The 18,661-nt window shown below is 45.2% G+C and overlaps 1 protein-coding gene across 4 annotated transcripts in view; it reads left to right on the plus strand.

Moving 5' to 3' along the window:
* Positions 1-18,661, plus strand: part of AKT3 (AKT serine/threonine kinase 3) — a 314,820-nt gene that overhangs the window by 291,782 nt on the left and 4,377 nt on the right. For all 4 annotated transcript variants that reach the window (XM_030302257.1, XM_030302261.1, XM_030302260.1 and 1 more), the window contains one exon: positions 12,333-12,435. In XM_030302257.1, the coding sequence (XP_030158117.1) occupies positions 12,333-12,435 (103 nt within the window). The remainder of the gene's footprint in view (positions 1-12,332; positions 12,436-18,661) is intronic.

An 18,661-nucleotide genomic window follows, 5' to 3' on the forward strand; every position in this document is an offset into this window, starting at 1 on the left:
GACAGAGAGAGACAGAGCATGAACGGGGGAGGGGCAGAGAGAGAGGGAGACACAGAATCGGAAACAGGCTCCAGGCTCTGAGCCATCAGCCCAGAGTCTGACTCGGGGCTCGAACTCACGGACCGCGAGATCGTGACCTGGCTGAAGTCGGACGCTTAACCGACTGCGCCACCCAGGCGCCCCGAGATATGTGACTTTTAAAGGACAAAATAACTTAATAGATCTTTAATGGTGGAATATGTAATAATTAAAGTTTGTCCTGTTCTTATAGTGGAATACTGTACTGAATAAAAAATGAGTAAATTGGGCTTATTCAGCATTCCGTATTGATAGTCAAAAATATATAAACATAAAAAGTCAGGTCACATAAGATGCCTAGGGAATGATACCATTATTACAATAACTGAAAACGAACTAAAGAAAATTGTATCTGCGACATAATTGGGAGAAAAGTATAGGAATTTGCATGCAAATGACACAAAGGAGCTCCACCACAATATTTGCTTGAATCGAACATAATTGTAATTGGGGGGAATTAAAAATGGGCATTAGTGAGGGGAAAGCAATAGGTATTGAGCTGTGTCTGTGTTTTAGGTCTTAAAAATACAAAAGTGTGAAAGTACATTTGACACAATGTCAACATGTGTTGCATCTGGTTGTCATTTTATATTCTTTATGCTCAAGATAGTTCTTTTTCAATTTTGTAAGTCGCGTGGAAGGGAAAGAAACGGAAGCGCCAAGCGCGGTCCTACTCGAGAAAATGGAGGAGTAAAGAGGGTGCAAGAGCTAAATGGAAAACCGCCCACAGAATGGGTTAGATCTGTTTTTTCGCTTTTGTTTTGCTTATGTACCTGGGGGGAGAATGCAGCCAGGGCCCTGAAAGTGGAGCTGTGTAGAAAAAGTGAGTGTGTGTACCGACAGTAAGACGTACAGTGGGTACATTGTGAGGTGTGAGATCAATAAATACAGGGGCAAGTAAGATATAAGAAAAAAGCAAGATCTGCGAAGCCTCGCCTGCGGGGTTAGTCTTCACGGAAGAGGCGGGGCAGCTGCGTGGTGACAGTCATGGGAAGAAGTGGGAATACCGCAGAAGCAGAGGTGTTCGTAAATGTTTGGTCCTGAAGCCAGGGTGGTGGTGCCTGCCTGCGGGCCCTGCCTTTACCGCGGGAGGCCTGGCCTCTTTGAGTGAGAATGTGTGGGGCCCACGGTAGGCCCCTGAGGAGAGGCGTGCCTTGTATGGGGAGGGGAGGGCACGGAGGGAAGCCTCACCGCTGACAGGGCAGGGGCCCCGGCCAGAAGCTGAGGCAGGAGACTCCAGGAGTTCATGCGGACTGCTGAGGTTTTATTCTTCATAAAGGGAAAATACTGATACAGAATGGTGAAGTGACGACCAACAGGTTTTCAGGGAAGATTGATTTGGAATCTGTGGCTCATTTTGATTTTACTAAGATCTTCATTTTGATCTGCCTCCTGCTTATTACATTTGTACTGACTTTCCAGAGGTTTCCTACAGAAAAGAAGGGAAAACTTGCTTTCTAGAGTGTAACTTAAGTACTTGATAGTTTGTTTTGATCACCTCTTTGATACTCATTTCAGTGAAATGGCAGCTGTTTAAATGAGTAATTTATATGGTACTTAGTGTGAGGAGCAGAGCGAGGCCTGCATGAAGTAAGACCTCTTCTGGAAGGGCCTGTGCAGATTTTCCATATCGATTCTAACTCTCTGGTTCCTTCAGGAAACGTCCGTGTTCCCTCTTGAACATTACCCTTCATCTCTGTCCAGTTGCGAAGTTAGAACTTTAGTATTTTCTTTTTTTTTACATGTTTACCACTTCAAATGCTCTTCATTCTTCTTTTAAAATTAGAAAGTAATTTGTTTTACTGAGCTGTGATTCACCCGTAATGTGTACACGTGAGCGGGTGTCGGTGTACTCGCGGTCATGGTCACCATCGTCTAAATGCAGAATGAGCGCCCGTATCTCTTCATTCCTCTTTGGAGACCCAGGTTCCTTTCTGGTACATTCCCCCTCAGCTGAAGGAACTTCCCCCATTTCTTGTAGTGCAAGTTGGCTGGCAAGGAATTTGTTTTCTTTTATCTGATGATGTCTTTATTTTGCCTTCACGCTCAGGATATTTTCACTGGATATAAAATTGTGAGTTGGTAGTTTTGTGAGTGCTTTTTCAGTTACCTGTTGCCTTGTAAATTATGTGTCACATCTCACCGGCTGCTTGCAAGGTATTTTCGTTTGTGTGATGGCTTTAGAACAAATCAGTCTGACTAGGCCAAGCTACATTTTCCAGAATTCCTTTTGTCGTATGAGACTCTCCTGTGAGATTCGGGGTGCGGGGAGCAGAAGTGAAGCAGCAGGGACTTGTAGCTCCTAAAGTTGTTGCTGGTCTGTTTGCTCGCCTCGCCTGCCTCTGTTCCCCTGCAAACCAGTTAGCTTTCCCACTGCTGGGCCAGCGTGTGTGTTGCCATTGCAGGTCCCCAGCTTGCGTGGGTTTCAGTCTGTCCTGTGGGCTCCAGTTCCTGCTTCTGGGTTTCGCTGTGTTCTTCTCCCTGCTTTACACGCGTCCTCCCCTACCTCCCCCTGCCCTACGGATGCCAAGCTCCACATGTCCTTGAGCGTGAAGATAGCAGCCTCACAGAGACTGCATGACCAGCTCTCTCCCTCTGGCCCATCCTCCTTCCTTCTCATCCTCCCTCTTCTTCCTCTGTCCCTCTCTGTCCTTCTCTTTCTCCCTCAGTCTTTCTCTCTCTCTCATGGACACACACACACACACACACACACACACACACACGTGTTTCTGCTTCTCTGCTCGAACCCTGACTGACAGACTTTGGATTTCAGATGATAATGTGTGTAGGTGAGGGTTCCTTTGTATTTATTCTACGTGGAGTTCTCTGAGCTTTCTGAACCTTTCACTAACAGTGGAAGAATTTTAGCCATTATTCCTAGAAATATATATTTTGTCTTATTGTCTCCTCTCCTTTTATAATTCCAATTACACATACATTTCACCCTTTGACATTATCCCATTGGTCTTTGAAATTGTGTTCATTTTTTTCTAATTTCTTCCTGTGCTCTGCAGACTGAATAATTTCTATTGATAAATCTTCCAGGTTACCGACCTTCCTCAAATCTTTAAGTTGCTCTAAGCCCACACAGTGTATTTCTTATTTCAGAGGTCATATTTTTCTGTTTTAGATTTTCCATTTGATTCCATTTTTTTAATAGTTTCCACTTCTCCATCTCTTTATTCATTAGGAACATATTTTATCATTGAGCATAGTTGTAAAATCTGCTTGAAAATTCACATCTGCCAACAGAGTCCAGGCCTTGTTCACATCCGTCTCCCTGATCGTCTCTCTGTGGTGGGTGTGTCGTCTTCCCCTGTTTCTTTTGACGTGGCGTCAGTCTGGACTATGTCCTGGACACTGTGACTGACACACAGTAGTGCCTCTGAATCCTGTTAGATTACAGCAAAGAATTTTGAGTTTTTGTATTTGTAGGCAGTTTGTCATGGCCGAACTGAAACGGCAACGTCTCTGTCCTCCACAGGGAGCGTCAGAATTTTAGGTTGGCTTATTTAGACTTCCCTGGGGAGCTTGGAGTCTGCCCTGTGCAAGCGCGGTTCGGGAGTCAGCCAGAGACGTGGGCGCACTAGACACAGAACGTGGGGCTCCCCATCTTTCACTGTCCCCACTTGAAGCTGCTGTGCCCATCTCCAACTCTGTCTTCTCATTATTTAATGAGTTATTTGAGTTTCTGGTCACCTGTCAAGAAATATTCGTTGGTATTGTAAAGCTTAGCAGATGATGTAGTTAAGTAAAGTTTGCCAAAGATTTATTAGTTTTGTTAGAAATAAATTCCTCTTTTCCATATTCCCACTTCTCCTGGGTGTGTGCACATTCACATACACACACAGCATAAAACCAGTTTTTTAGGACAACAGAGATTAAATAAACCTACCTAAGCTTAGTTACTCTCTTGAATTGTTTTAAAGAGATAGAATTACAGCCTTAGATTATTGTCTGTGGCATATCTAAGCATTCAGTAGTGTTAGCATTTTTTTTTTTAATTGTCCTCCACGTCATGGTTTTTTTTTTTTAATGTTATTTATTTATTTATTTATTTATTTATTTTGAGAGAGAGAGAGCACATGCCTCAGTGGGAGAGGGGCAGGGAGAGAGGGAGAGAGAGAATCCCAAGCAGGCTCTGTGCTGTCAGTGTAGAGCCCGATGTGGGGCCTGATCCCCCAAACTGTGAGATCCTGGCCTCAGCCAAAACCAAGAGCCAGATGCCCAACCGACTGAGTCTCTCAGGTGCCCCAAAGTGTTGGCAGTTTTTGTTGCTAGTATCTGTGTTCAGTCTTTTTTGATCCACATCAGAGTGGTGGACATAACCATAGTATTCAAACAGGATGACAATTAGGGTTCCCTAGTCACTGTATATCCATTTTTCCTGCAAGCTTCAAGCCCTGCTTTGTATTTCTAGAGCACCTACACTGAAGACAGAAGGAAGAGCACAGAAAGTGGATGGTAACAATTGATTGGTTGCTGGGGAAGGGTAGAGGACACTAACCCTAAGAGACCGTGGTGTCTGTACTCCCCTGCTGTCATTCCAGCCACACCAGGAGTGGGGACTGTGACTTATTATAATAAGTTCAGGGACGTGTTTTCTCTCTGTTCTTTCATTTATGCCGAAAACCTACACAGTGCTTTAGAAACATTGCAGATGATAGCATGGCTTGGTAACTTGTAACTCTGGTAGAGGAGTAGTGTGGGAGTAGTTAGGGGCTGCAGCATTGCTGCCTCTCTGTGGTCTTGAGGCTGGACAAATAAATGCACCCTGATGATGCCTTTGCAGTAAACTGGAAGCAAAGTCCAGAAGCCAGCACTGTGATCTTCATGTTTACATTGTCCGGAACTACGTATCCTGAAAACAGACTAGCTTTCAAAGAAAGATATGTCCTAGGTTTATCACGTTTGCTGGGAAAACAGGTCAAGTTTGCAGTTCATGACACTGTGGCCATCCATCGAGTAGGTAGCTGAGGTGTAGAGTTGAGTGTTTCTGGACTTGGCCTGTACTTTCACGTTCCTAAATGAGAGTTTGCAGCTGACACAGGAGTGTTTTGAGAACTGTGTCCTGAGTCGGGGAGGGAAAATTAAGATGATACTGGTTTAAAGGCAAAAATAAAATGGGATGTGGTCATCTGCTAGGACTGCTATGACAAAGTACCATGGACTGGGTGACTTCATGGAAATTGGTTTTCCTGAAGTTCTGGGGGCTGGACGTCCAAGATCAGGAGACTGGCAGGGTTGGTTGCTTTCTTCTGAAGCCTCTTTCCTTGGCTTGTGAATGGCCACCTTACCTGCTCATCCTCACGTGGTCTTTCCTCTTCCTGTGCGTGCCTCTGGAGTCTGTGCGCATGTCCACATTTCCTCTTCCTACAAGGACACCTGTCAGGTTGGACTAAGGCCAACACTGACACCTTGTTCTAATGGAGTCATCTCTTGAAAGGCCATCTCTCCCAGCACGGTCCCCGGGGATTAGGACTCCCAACATCTGGATGTGGGGGAGGGGGCACAATTCAGCCCAGAAGAATGAAATATTTGAAATGTGTTCAGTGGTTTAGAGTGAACATCTGCCCTGGGGCTCTGAGGAAACCGCGGCTTGTTGTCCCCAGATTTGCGTGGTAGCACCTCTGTTGGGGCCTGTGGTGGTTCTTTGCATGTTCTCTCTCATCCCTTTCCCTATAGGGTTCTCGCTTCCCTGTGTGGATGTTTCTATTTTACTGGGTCCTCTTCTGCTACTGTGTGTGAGTTGAGGGGAGGAAATATGCTCCCAGCACGAATGTCTTGACTTTGACTGACGTCCAGAGAAGCAGTCAAAGGCAAAGGCGTTTTCATGCCGTGTCTCTCCAGGCGCCGCAGTAGAGAGAGCTTGGGATCGGGAGACGGAGGGTTTGCTGCTCCGGTTGTTACTTGTGTCATCTTCAGCAAGTCATTTTACTAAGTGTGCTTCAATCTCCTCATTTCTACAAGGTAGACTGCATGCTCTCTGACAGCTCCCTCCAGCCCCAAGATTGAATGATGTGTTCGTTTACTCGTGCCACTAAGTGGCAAGCGCTGTTCTGGGAACTGGGGGTGTGGCATCACTGCAAAACCAAGTCCCAGATGAGACAAGTATGAAACAACTAGCAAGATGGTAGATTTAATCTCAACCATGTCAGTAGTCACGCTGAGGGCAGATGATCTAAATGCCACAATTAAAAGAGATTGTCAGATTGGACAAAAAGCAAGAATCACCTATATGCTGCCTACAAGAAACCCATCTAAATGTAAATTACAAATGGATAAAGATAAAAGGATGGGAAACCATGTACCACGCTTATACTAATGAAGAACTAGAGTGGCTGTATCAGTATCCTATGAAGAAGATTTCAAGGCAGTGGTATCGGAGATGAGGAGGATTGTTTCATCATAATATAGGGATCAGTTCATCAAGAGGATGTAAAAAACCTTAATTATTTTTGCATCTAAAAACAAAACTTAAAATACATAAAACAAAAATTAATAGAACTGAAAGAAAAAACAAGTAAGTCCACATTATAGTTGGGCATGTCAGTGCCTGTTTTCAAATAATTGATAACAAGCAGCAGAGAGAAAATCGTTAGGTTGTGAAAGAGTTTAGCAATCCCATCCACCAACTTAATCTAACTGACACAGAACCCCATCCGACAACAGAACAATATTCATTCTCCTCAAGATCACATAGATCGTTTGCCATTGAGCAGAACAACTCTATAAATCTTAAAGGATTCAAATAGTTTTAAAGCATGAAAAGAGAATAAAAACAAATCAAAACAGAGATACGTGGAAAATCCTCAAGGATTTGGAAACTCAGCACAGTTTTCAATAATCTGTGGGTCAAACAAAGAAATCAAAAGGGAAATTAGAAAGGATTTTGAACAGACTAAAAATGAAAACAAAGCTTGTTCTGCTGTGGGATAGCTAACATAATACCTCAAGGGAAATTTGTAGCACTGAAGGACTACATTTGAAAGGAAGAAAGGTCCAAGATCAGTGACCTTATCTTCCACCTTAAGAAACTAGAAAAAAAGAACAAATTAAACTCCATTACACAGAAGAAAGCAAATTATAAAGATTGGGGCAGCAGTCAGTGAAATAAAAAAAAAACAAAAAAAATAATAAAATCAATGAAAGGAAAAGTGGTTCTTTGAGAAGATTAACAAAATTGATAAATTTCTAACCAAAGTGAACAGAAAAGCAGGAAGACAAGTTATGAATATCATGAATGAGAGGGGTGGCTTCACTATAGACTTTATGGGTATTAAATGGATAACAGGAAATAGTATGAAAATCTTCATGTCCATAAAACCATCAGTTTTGCTGAAATGGACAAATCCCTTGAAAGACACAAATTACCAAGAAGAAATAGATATCATGAATAGCCTTATACCTGTTAAAGAAATTACATTTGTAGTTAAAATTCTTCCCACAAAAGACTCCCAAACCATTTGGTTTCACCAGTGAATTCTCCCAAACATTTACATGAGGAATAGTATCAATTCTACACAAATCTTCAATTTTCTGGAGCAATAAGGCAGTATTTCCCAGTTCATTCTAGTAGTTTAGCTTAACCTGATACCAAATGCAGGCAAAGGTAATACAAAAAAAGAAAGCTATAGAACAATTTCCTTAATGAAATTATATATATAAATACTTAATGTAATTTCAGCAAATCAAATCCAGCAATACATACAAGAATAGCACATCATCACCAAATGGGATTTATACTAGAAATACAGAGTTGGTTTAATATTTAAAAACCAACTACTCAAATTTACCATATTAACAATAACTAAGAAATACACATGGTTATCTCACTGGATGTAGGAAAAAAAAGCATTCGAGAAAATCCAACATCCATCTGATTTAAACACAAAGCAAACCAACAAAAATGCTCCCAGTAAACCAGGAACTGGAAACTTCTCTGCCCTCATAAAGGACATCTAAGGAAAACTTATCACTGATATCCTAGTGGGGAAAGCCTGAGTGGTTTTCACAAAGTGAAGATGTTCACTCTGTTCAACATTGTACTGGAGTTTCTGGCCAGGGCAGGAAAAGAAGTAAAGAAAAAGAAATAAAATGCATTCAGATTGGAAAGAAAGAAGTAAGTCTGTCTTATTCAGGGACAACACTATTACCTATATAGAAAATCAGATGGAATCTATAAAAAAAACTACTAAAGTTTAACTCATTAGTTGTTTGATACAAGCTAAATATACAAAAGATTGCACAATACAAAAATAACTAAATGTATACAGCAGCAACGGACAATCCAAAATGGAAATTAATGTCACTTATGACTGCAACAGAAATATGAAGTACTTAGGGATACTTCTGACAAAGATGAAAGCCCTTCATACTGCAAAGTAAAAAATATTGTAAGGAAATTAAAGACAACATACAGCAGGGGAGACATCTAATGCATTCATGATTTAGAAGACTCAGTATTTTTAAGATGATAGTTCTCTCAAAATTAATACATGAATTCAACACAATCCTAATCAATATGCTAGCAAGCTGTTTTGTAGAAATTGTTAGGTTGATTCTAAAATTCATCTGGAATGCCAAGGACTTAGAATAGCCAGAACAATTTTGACAAAAAAGAAAGTTGGAAAGCTTACATTGCCCAGCTTCAAGACTTACTAAGTTACAGGAATCAGGACAGTTTGTTCTGGACAGATAACATCTTTATTTGCCCACAGAGAATCTAGAAATCTAGACCCGTGCATAACTGGTTAATTGACCTGGAATAGACGTGCAAAGATCACTCAGTCCAACAAATTGTGATGGTAAAATGCACATACATACTTTTTTAAAAACGAATTTGCAGCATATACAAAATTAACTCAAAACAGATCATAGTCCTAAAGGTAGAGCCTTCTAGAAGAATATACAGGAGAAAACCTTTGCAGTGTTAAGTTACACAGAGACTTCATAGGTGAGAGTGGTGTGTGATCCACAAAGAAAAACTGACAAATCAGACAGCATCATTAGGAATGTGTGTTCTTCAGGAGGTACTGTTAAGAGAATGACAGGAAAAGTCACAAACTGGAAGAATATATGCAAATCGTAAATCTGATTAAAGACATACACGCAGATTGTGTGTAAAAAAAAAAAACAACTCTGCATTTCATGACAAAAAGGGGAGTGGGGCAAATATTAAACAGACGCTTCACCAAAGAAGTTACAAATTCATGAAAAATACGATTATTCATTAGGGAAATAAATACATTAAAACCATAGTGAAATACCACCACACATCCAAATGTCTTTTACTGAAGAGACCAACCAAATCAGTACTGGCAAGAACATAGTGGAACTTTGATCCACTGGTGGTAGTAACATAACATGAAGCGACCGCTTTGCGAAAACAGTTTGGCAGTTTCTTAAACAGTTAAATGTACATCTAGCATGTGACCCAGCCATTCCACTCTTTGGTATTTGTCCAAAATGAATGAAATCTCATCTCTGTACAAAGACTCGGACCTCAAGAGTCCTAGCAGCTTTATCTGTAATAGCCCCAAACTGGAAGCAACCCAGATGTCCACTGACAGGTGATGGGTAAACAGATGGCGGTACACCTGTATGACGGAACGTCACCCAGCCATGCAGTGGATGAGCTGTTGACACATGAAGTCACATAGACGGACGTCAAAATAATGGTGCTAACTGAAAAAAATCAGAGAAAGGATACATGCTATACGATTCCATTTACATACAAGTCCTGAAAATACAAACAAATCAATCATGGCAGAAAGCGTGTCAGTCATTGCCTGCAGGGATGGAGGAGGGAGAGAGAGCTCACAACGGGCTCGTGAGAAAACAAACGTTTCTCCATCTTGATTTTGGTCATAGTTTCTTGGGTGAGTACACGTGTCAAAACATGTCACTTCGTACACTCCTGATACGTACAGTTTATTGTGTGTCAGTCAGCCCTCACCCTCACGGAGCTTCTGTTTTGTTGGGAGAAGGTGGAATGGCAGTGACGGTAAACAAATGTAAGTCTGTTTTGCATGTGTGTGCGTAGGTGTATTGAGTCAGATGCTGAAACACCATTGGGAGGAAAATGAAGCAGTGTGAGGATAGAAGGGGACGGGAGGGCGGCCACCTGGGAGAGGAGGCCAGGTAAGCCTTTGTAGCATTGGGACATCTGAGCAGAGACGAGCTTAAGCCTCCCGTGACCTTTGAAAACTGTTTTCAGATCTCGTTTGAGTGACCATTCTGGCTCTCACCTGAAAGGCTGGCAGCTTTTCCCCCAACTGGCAGGTCAGTCTTTGCCCTCAGAGGGGGCCGCTGGGAAGGGTGGGCAGAGGTTAGCAAAGCCGACGGCACATGCCCGGAAACCCACCTCTGCCAAGAAGAGTTTCTTGTGGCGAATTTTTGCTTGGAAGGACGTGGAGGAACCATTTTCTGAGCATTTGTAAAATGGTGACTCAACCAGAGCCCCAGTCTCCAGTTGTCTGCAGGTAGAGGCAGTGACCCCTCCTTCTTCAAAGTGGAAAGCCCCAAGTTCTCTGATCCCAATCACCTTTGCTGTTCCCGTGTGTGTAAGAATGCCCTTGAGTCTGAGAGGAAGAGGGAAGACTTCCGTCAGTGGAGCGAGTGCTCGCGTGGCCTGGGGAGCATCACAGAGCAGGGTGCATGTGACAGAGGAGCTTGGCCCAGATGAGATCAAGGCTGTGGGAGGAAAACCAGGCTGCTGTTCCGAAGCCACTGCCAGTGACGACTGGAACCTGGATTAGGTCTGTCCCCCCGAAAGTGCTTGCTAATAACTGGGGCTGTGCACTGGGGGCAAAGAGAAGGAATGATAAGAAGAAAAGAGATTAAAAATGCTCTGTTACATGGGCCATAAACAGGTGTGGTCCTTCATTCTGAAAATGTGCTTTTAATTCTGCTCAGCCCCTGGTGTTTTAAAACATAGTCTGTCTAGAGAATAATTTAAAGATTTTTGCCTATTTAACATAAATTTGATGACAGTAAGAGTGGGAAAATGCACTGAGTTAAAGCCAGTTGTGTGTTTCGTAAAATTTGTATAAAACATACTGATTTCTATCACTCTGTTTCCTGTTTTTCGGTACACACGGGAATTTTATTATAAAAGCAGTGTCTCCTGGGGTGCCTGGGTGGCTCAGTCGGGTAAGCGTCTGACTTTGACTCAGGTCATGATCTTGAGGTTTGTGAGTTTGAGCCCCACATCCGGCTCTGCACTGATGGGGGCAGAGCCTGCTTTGGATTCTCTCTCTGCCCCTTCCCCATTCCCTCCCCCCCTCTGTCTCTCTCTCTCTCTCAAAATAAATAAAAATAAACCTTAAAAAAATAAAAACAATAAAAGCAGTATCTCGTATTCTGAATGGTACTCGTGAGAGCGTGTACTCTGACTCCAGGTCCTGGGTCGGGACTCCCTGTGTGAACAAGAAATCTGTAGACTCTCCTTCGAGGCCAGAGCCCTGACAAGCAGGAGTCACACCCCAGCCAGTGGAGGTCACAGAGGTTCGGGCTTCTGTGGCTTCTGTGACCTTCAGCAGCCCCAGGCTTCCCCAGTGCCACACCTGCTGCAGGTCTGAGGCAGAAGAATCCAGCTCTGTCAGTTCCTAGAGTGATCACTCTTGACCCTCTCTTGGGTCACTGTCCCCAACAAGGATCTGATGCAACCTAGGGACGCAACGTTTGCACCTAACTTCAGGGGCTCCCAAGACCCCCGTCCCAGGGCAGGGGCAGGAGGTAACGCCCATCTGAAGTAAGCAGGTGTCATTCTGTGCCAAGTACAGGGGCGGCACCCGGTGGCCTGGAATAACTGTCACTAGGTTGTGTTCTTAATGACACAGCCTGGTGGGCCAGGCGCCAGGGAGAGAACCGAGGGCAGGTCGTGCTTCTGCTGCACTGGGTAGAGCCTGCATTTTGTTACAGGGCTTTACATCTGTATGGTTTGTGTGCATGTTTGTTACTGGGGGAATAACTAGGACTTTTCAGTATCCTCTTTGCACCCTGTTCTTTGGTGTTCATGTGTTCTATTTCACACAATCCCTCCAATTTTATACAGAACAACCAAGTACCTCCTGTTCTGTGCTCCCGACTGTTGACTGGGAAGCCGAACTCCACGTCTCCCGTACACAGTGACTCAGAGTGTGGTCTCTCTGGCACTGTTCACTTCATTATTTGCTCCCTAATTTTATCCTAGAAATTAATTTTCCTAAATTGCAATCTGTTAACAGGAGTCTTGTTCTTTCTTCTTGCAGCTTGTACCTCCTTTTAAGCCTCAAGTAACATCTGAGACAGATACCAGATATTTTGATGAAGAATTTACAGCTCAGACTATTACAATAACACCACCTGAAAAATGTAAGTAAACCTAATAGTTGAAAATGTTTGACTATAATTGAAGAAAACAGCCACTTTTTGAAAAAAAAATTTTTTTTAATGTTTATTTTTGAGAGAGACAGAGTGTGAGCAGGGGAGGGGCAGACAGAGAGGGAGATACAGAATCCGAAGCAGGATCTAGGCTGAGCTGTCAGCACAGAGCCCTACATGGGGCTCGAATCCATGAACCGTGAGATCATGACCCGAGCTGAAGTTGGATGCTTAACCAGCTCAGCCACCCAGGGGCCCCTGATATTTTCTTATCGGATATTTTCAAGATCAAATTCCACAGTGACTTACTCCATTCCACTTAAGAATGTGGAGTCCTTGGGGCTCCAACTCTTGATTTTAGCTCAGGTCATGATCTCGCAGTTCCTGAGTTCGAGCCCCGCATTGGGCTTTATACTGACAGTGAGGAGCCTGCTTGGGATTCCTTTCTCTCTCTCTCTCTCTCTCTCTCTGTCCCTTCCCTGCTTGAGTGCATTCTTTCTGTTTCTCTCATAAAAGAACATGGAGTTCTGAAGTGGAAATACCGAAGACAGTAGCTGAGAGAAACGTTTTTGGGAGCCAGAAAAATTACATAAAGAAAAATTGCAGCCTGAGAATTACAGGCTAAATTATAGACGACTTAGCCCTTGCTTACTATTCTAACGCGCTCTTGCCATCCGCTGAGAGGATTCTGAGGTAGACCCTGCTGTGCGTCCCCAACTGCTCACTCCCAGACCACCCTCAGAATCGCGCTAATTCTGGTTTCCTGCATTCTTAATAGTTCTAAATTACTCTAAATGGAATCACCCTGTTTTTATTTAGCTTTGTCTTAAGCACTAATATCTGTAAAGACATAATTTTGTTTGCTAGTAACTTTTTGATACATGTAAAGTGAATTACACGTGTGTTAAAACTGAACATTCATGCACCACGTAAGATCATTCCGCAAACACTAGTATGTGCACACTCTTCGATCAATATCCCAAACACGTGGGCTTTCAAGGAAAGAAAGGTACCAGATAAAACTTCCAGACAAGACACTCTCATGCCGACAAAGGACTGTGTGTCTGTCGTCATTAGCTCAGCAGCGAGGATAAAATTGAGCGTGAGGGGCAGGCTTGAAAAGCCAGATCTCTTCCAGTCACACGTCTCTTGGCTCACAATCCCTTTGTGGTAGTTTTCTCTCCTTCTCTTCCCTTTAGGTCCCTTCCCGCTGTTCTTCCCCCCTCTTTCCTTTGCGAAAGGCAGGGTAGCGGAAGTGCTTGTTCACAGTGAGGGTCCGCGAGCGGGAAGGTTGAGGCGCGGTGTTCTTCCAGCAGCGGACGTGGCCACCTGATGGTCTGGGGTTTCCGGCCCCGAGCCCGGGGCCTGACAACAAGGGGCTGTGAACACACCCTGAAGTGAAAAATATAATTACGTATGATACGCATAAGTGTGCTTTTCTTTCTTAAGATTTGCTGCAAGTTAAGAACCTCTTAGCTTTAATTTTATAAGGGAAGAAATTGCAACCCAAAGAGAAATTGAGCTGCCCGAGTCCCTCAGTCAGTGTCAGCAGCCTTGCCGGGGCCCAGGCCAAGTTGTGAAAGATTAGTATGTTGAAGTGCTTCTCAGGGTATATCCCCAGTGGGACGACGGGCTTCCATTCTGTCTTGATCTTACAATGGTAAGAGTTGAAGACCATGTTGGACACCCTGTGCAGTCGTGGGCAGGTAGCTCAGGGCCCGCGTGAGCAGAATGGTGGGCACAGGCCGTGGCACCGATTCCATTGGCCCCAGAGTGGACCGTGGCAGGCAATCCACTCGTCTGAAATGCTGGGCAGCACCAGTGAGGTGGTGGGTGGGCCCGTGAGCACTTTCCACCATAGAACATTTGCTAGACCTCATGATTTGGATATGCTGTCACCTGTGATCAGACCACATCCTGCCCTTGCCCACAACCCTCCGGTGGCTCCCTAAATCTGTACTCTAAATCCGACTGATCCCACTGGCTCCCACAGGCCTGTCTGATCCCGGCCTTCTCCTGCTCCATCTTGCCCCCCGTCCCTGCGTTCAGCCACCCCTGGAGCACGCCGTGCCTCACTGTGTTTTACCGTGCCTCAGCACTGGTGTGCTAAGCGTTGTCCTGCCTGTGGTGCTCTTTCCCTCGACGTGTGCATGAACAGCTCTTACTCGTCCTCACATCTCAGCTTAAAGGTCACTTTGTCAGAGAGCCTTCTTCAACCTCCCATCTAAAGAACGGTGCAGCATGTTGGACACCGTCTCCTGCCCCCCTTGATGCTGTACGTTGACAGTTGCTGATGGTCTTCCAGTTAATGTGTTTATTCCTTTGTTTACTGTCTATATGTCCAACTAGAAAGCAGTAACCCTGAGAAGAACGACCTGGTTTCTTACTCACTGCTGGCCTCAGCTGCCAGCTGGGCACTTGGCCCAGTGTCAGTGCTCAGTAAACGTATATTAAATGAATGAAGTCTACAGGCAACATAATGGCAATAAATTCATATCTTTCACTCTAAGCGTCAATGGGCTAAACTAGTTCCAATCAAAAGACATAGGATAAGAAAACAAGATCCATCTCTGTGCTGTCTACAGGAGACCCATTTTAGACCTAAAGACACCTGAAAATAAGGGGATGGAGAACCATGTATCGTGCTAATGGTCGCCAAAAGAAAGCTGGAGTAGCCATACTTATATCAGACAATCTAGATTTTAAAATAAAGACTGTAACAAGAGATGAAGAAGGGCATTATATCATAATTATGTGGTCTGTCCGCCAAGAAAACCTAACAGTTGTAAACATTTATGCTCCAAACGTGAAAGCACCCAAATATATAAATCAATCACAAACATAAAGAAACTCATTGATAATGATACCGTCATAGTAGGGAACTAAATGATGAATAAGCATTATGGTGGGAGGCAGGGTAGGCTCCCGGCCGGAAGGTGGCCAGCTCTTTCCAGAGATCATACTGGATCATACTGATGGCCTCCACCCGCGCCCAGGATTTTGTGCTTCTTCTCGCCGCCCCACGTCATACCCACAGCAACCTAGAAGGTGAGGTCCCAACGTGTCTCTGTGTCAGCCACCACCTCTTCGAGACCGTTTTCTCTGGTAAAGAGAGCTTTGGAATTTGTGGACTCTTTTAAGACAACTAGGTATCTGGTCTTGGAAGTCACAGAAATAGGGACAGTCTGTAAACGCAAAGCCCCGAGGACATATTTTGCTTCCAAAGGTGGGAGTCCAGTCCCAGCAAGGATGAGCCTGGTGAGCCTGAAACGCAAGGCAAAGGGAACCGTAAAGGATGAGAAGAGACTGGGGGTGGGGGTGCCCCTGTTCACGTCCTGACTCTGCCACCCCGTCCCTGGAAAGGGGCGAGTCACTGCACCCTCTGGGAAAGGGGATGCAGGGCTGGCTAATGTCCCCGGGGCCCCGACTTTCCCCTGCTGTGTACCTGAGAAGCCATCTCTTTGGGAAAAGCACCTGAGTTGTGCAGCTTTGAATGGCCGTAGCTTTGATTTTATTGAAGTGCCACACAAACCGGTCTGTAGTGATCTGTGTCCTGTGATGCATGCTTGGAGTGTGGTGACAGGCCCAGTACAGTAAACGCCCAGCAGAAGAGTGGGCATGAATCTGGGAGGACTTTGGGAGGCCAAAATATGATGCAGGGAGTGGAAGGGACCCCACAGACCAGCTCCCGAATCCAGGACTACGAGTAAGTTAAACCTCAGGCGCTGTGGCAGGTGCTGTCCTGGCCATCAGTCCTTTCTTCATACTGACTTGATTTCGAAGCCCTGGCGGTCAAGGCCCAGATGTCTCCATTCAACTTGCAGCCTCACCCCACACTCCAGACTCACATGGCACTGGTCGTGCTGAGAGCGTGTCGTTAACACACCCTCTGTGGCTTGATTTCTAGAACTTAGAAAATGAGGGGGACCCAGCACAGTTTCTAGAATATAACCTGAACCTGGCGTCTCAGCTTCTTGGTCAGCAGAACGGAATGTCGTGACAGAGCATTTTGTCACTAACGGCATCCATGTCATTTTAGACGTGGGGAACGCTGTATCCGCCCAGTGACTCGCTGATTGAAAGGGTATGAAGTGTGTTTCTAGTGTGAGACCGGGGTCAGCAGGAGGCCCACACACTGTAGTACCTTCCAAGGTGGACCTCAGAATCGACCTATGAACGTGTGGCTGTTTCGGGTATCGGAACCGAGAAACCTGAGTCCAGCAGAGTCCTGCGTCTGACTGGGCGTCTGGTTTCCTGACTCTGCAGAGGGAGTGAGGGCCACCTGAGGCCAGGGGGTGCCTGGTGGAGGGAGGGCCACAGCAGCCAGTCTTTACCTGGATGTCCTCCCCGGGAAGGAGGCCAAATCAAAGGAGATCTGGTGAAACCCCAAGCTTGATTACATTTCACTTGATCTTTTCTTGCAGCTTTGAGTGGTGGTGCTGGGATGGCCGTGGCTGTCCAGCGGCTAACACACGGAGGTTTTGTTCCCAAAGCCTCCGTGATACGTGACAGTTGTCTCCCCACTTGCCACCTTGCTTTTATGAGGCAGAATGGAGTTACTTTTCAGAACAAATCAGCAGTTAGACAAAATGTTCCTTCCCTGCAAACAGCTGTGGTCACGTGCCAGATTGTTCTCACTGGTGTTAATTGAACAGATTTGGGAATGTGTCATCTTGCATTCTACCCATGAATGGTCCTCTGCCTTCCCTTATACAGGAAAAGAGGATTTCTTTGAGATCTGGTAGCTTGTAATGCCATATAATTACAGTTGTTAAACCCTAAGAAAATTGGGCGATGGATTGTTCCTCGGACTGGAGATTCTGATGCAGACTGGGGAGTTGACCTCTGCTTTCTTGTACCAGATAGGTCTCGTGTTTTTAGTGTGGGTCCTGTGCGTGGTCAGCATGGTTCCCTGCGACCCAGCTTTCAGAGCAGAAACCTGTTCGTGGACGGTGTGTTATTGCGGGCTCTGGCTCGGGCAGGCTGCTGTCCCCTCCCTCCACAACCCCCCACCTGTGCAGATCAGAGGGCTGCCAGTGCCTCCCCCGAGCACCTCCTCAGGGAAGGATCAGATACTGGCCCCAGGAGGCAGCTGTCCTGAGGGAATGGGGTCATCAGCATTAGAGAATTGCAAGGTGTGAGGCCCTGGCCTAGTCATCTGTGAGACTGAGATTTCTTCGTGTTCGAAAATGTGATTATTATTCAAGCTACAGAACGAAGACTCTTAATTCTCAGCTGACGTGCAGCCTAGAGCAGTAAATGCTCCTCGGAAGGAAGCCCGGCCCCTCCTGTGTGGCTCCCGTGTGGTGTAGGGGCAGCATAGCACAGTCCCCTCTCTGCCCAGCCTCCTGCACGGGCAGTCCAGCCAATCTGCACGTTCATGGCGCAGAAAAACACTCAGCCAAACAAAGCTGTTGGTGGGGAAGACTCTTGCCTTGAAATGTGATTCGCGCAGAATGCTCCGAATTTGAACATTAAGCTTTCAGCTGCCTTTTCTCTAGAGTTTTTATACTTTGTGACTCAACAGGCCATCCCCAGCCCCTACCACCTCTTGTGCAGCTAAAAATACTGTGGAAGGTATTTCATCTAAATGATGCATGTGGTTTGCTTGATGCCTAGCAAATATTTGATAATAGGGAGGCAGAGATTTCCCCAAATCACAGGGCTTTCTAGAAATGCTGACGATATGCCTGTCAGCAGCAGGAAAGAAGCCTCTGGAGGTCCATGGTCTACACGGAGCAGGAAGCCACAGATCTTCTCCATGGACTGATTCCCACCTAATCCAGTGATATTTTCTGTTACATTCAAGGCTGAAAATGGTTAGCAACTTGATCCCTTTCTAGAATCTTCTGTATTCAGAATAGAATATTGAGAAGAAGCACAGTGAGGCAAGAGCAGAAACGTTTGCTCTCCAGAGGAATGTGTGTCATCGAGGAGCACAGAGAGTCATCCTTGTGTGACAGGCTGTGATTTCTCCCATGATGTGACATACATGCTCTTGGAGAGGCTGGAAAATCCAAGGAATCAGCAATGTACTCCCTGTATGTATTTGAGGAAGTGGAATTATTTTGCTTGAAGCAAAAAAGGTTGGGTGTTTGAAAGCCTCCTCTGGGGCTTTCACTGTGGGCCAGCACGTGACCCCCGCACACTGGGGGAGAGCAGGAGGGGCTTTGCGGGCACCCCTGCACAGACGCGGAACCCCGAGGGTGGCCAGAGC

This window comes from Lynx canadensis, chromosome F1 (assembly GCF_007474595.2).
Source record: "Lynx canadensis isolate LIC74 chromosome F1, mLynCan4.pri.v2, whole genome shotgun sequence".
NCBI classification, from domain to species: Eukaryota; Metazoa; Chordata; class Mammalia; order Carnivora; family Felidae; genus Lynx; species Lynx canadensis.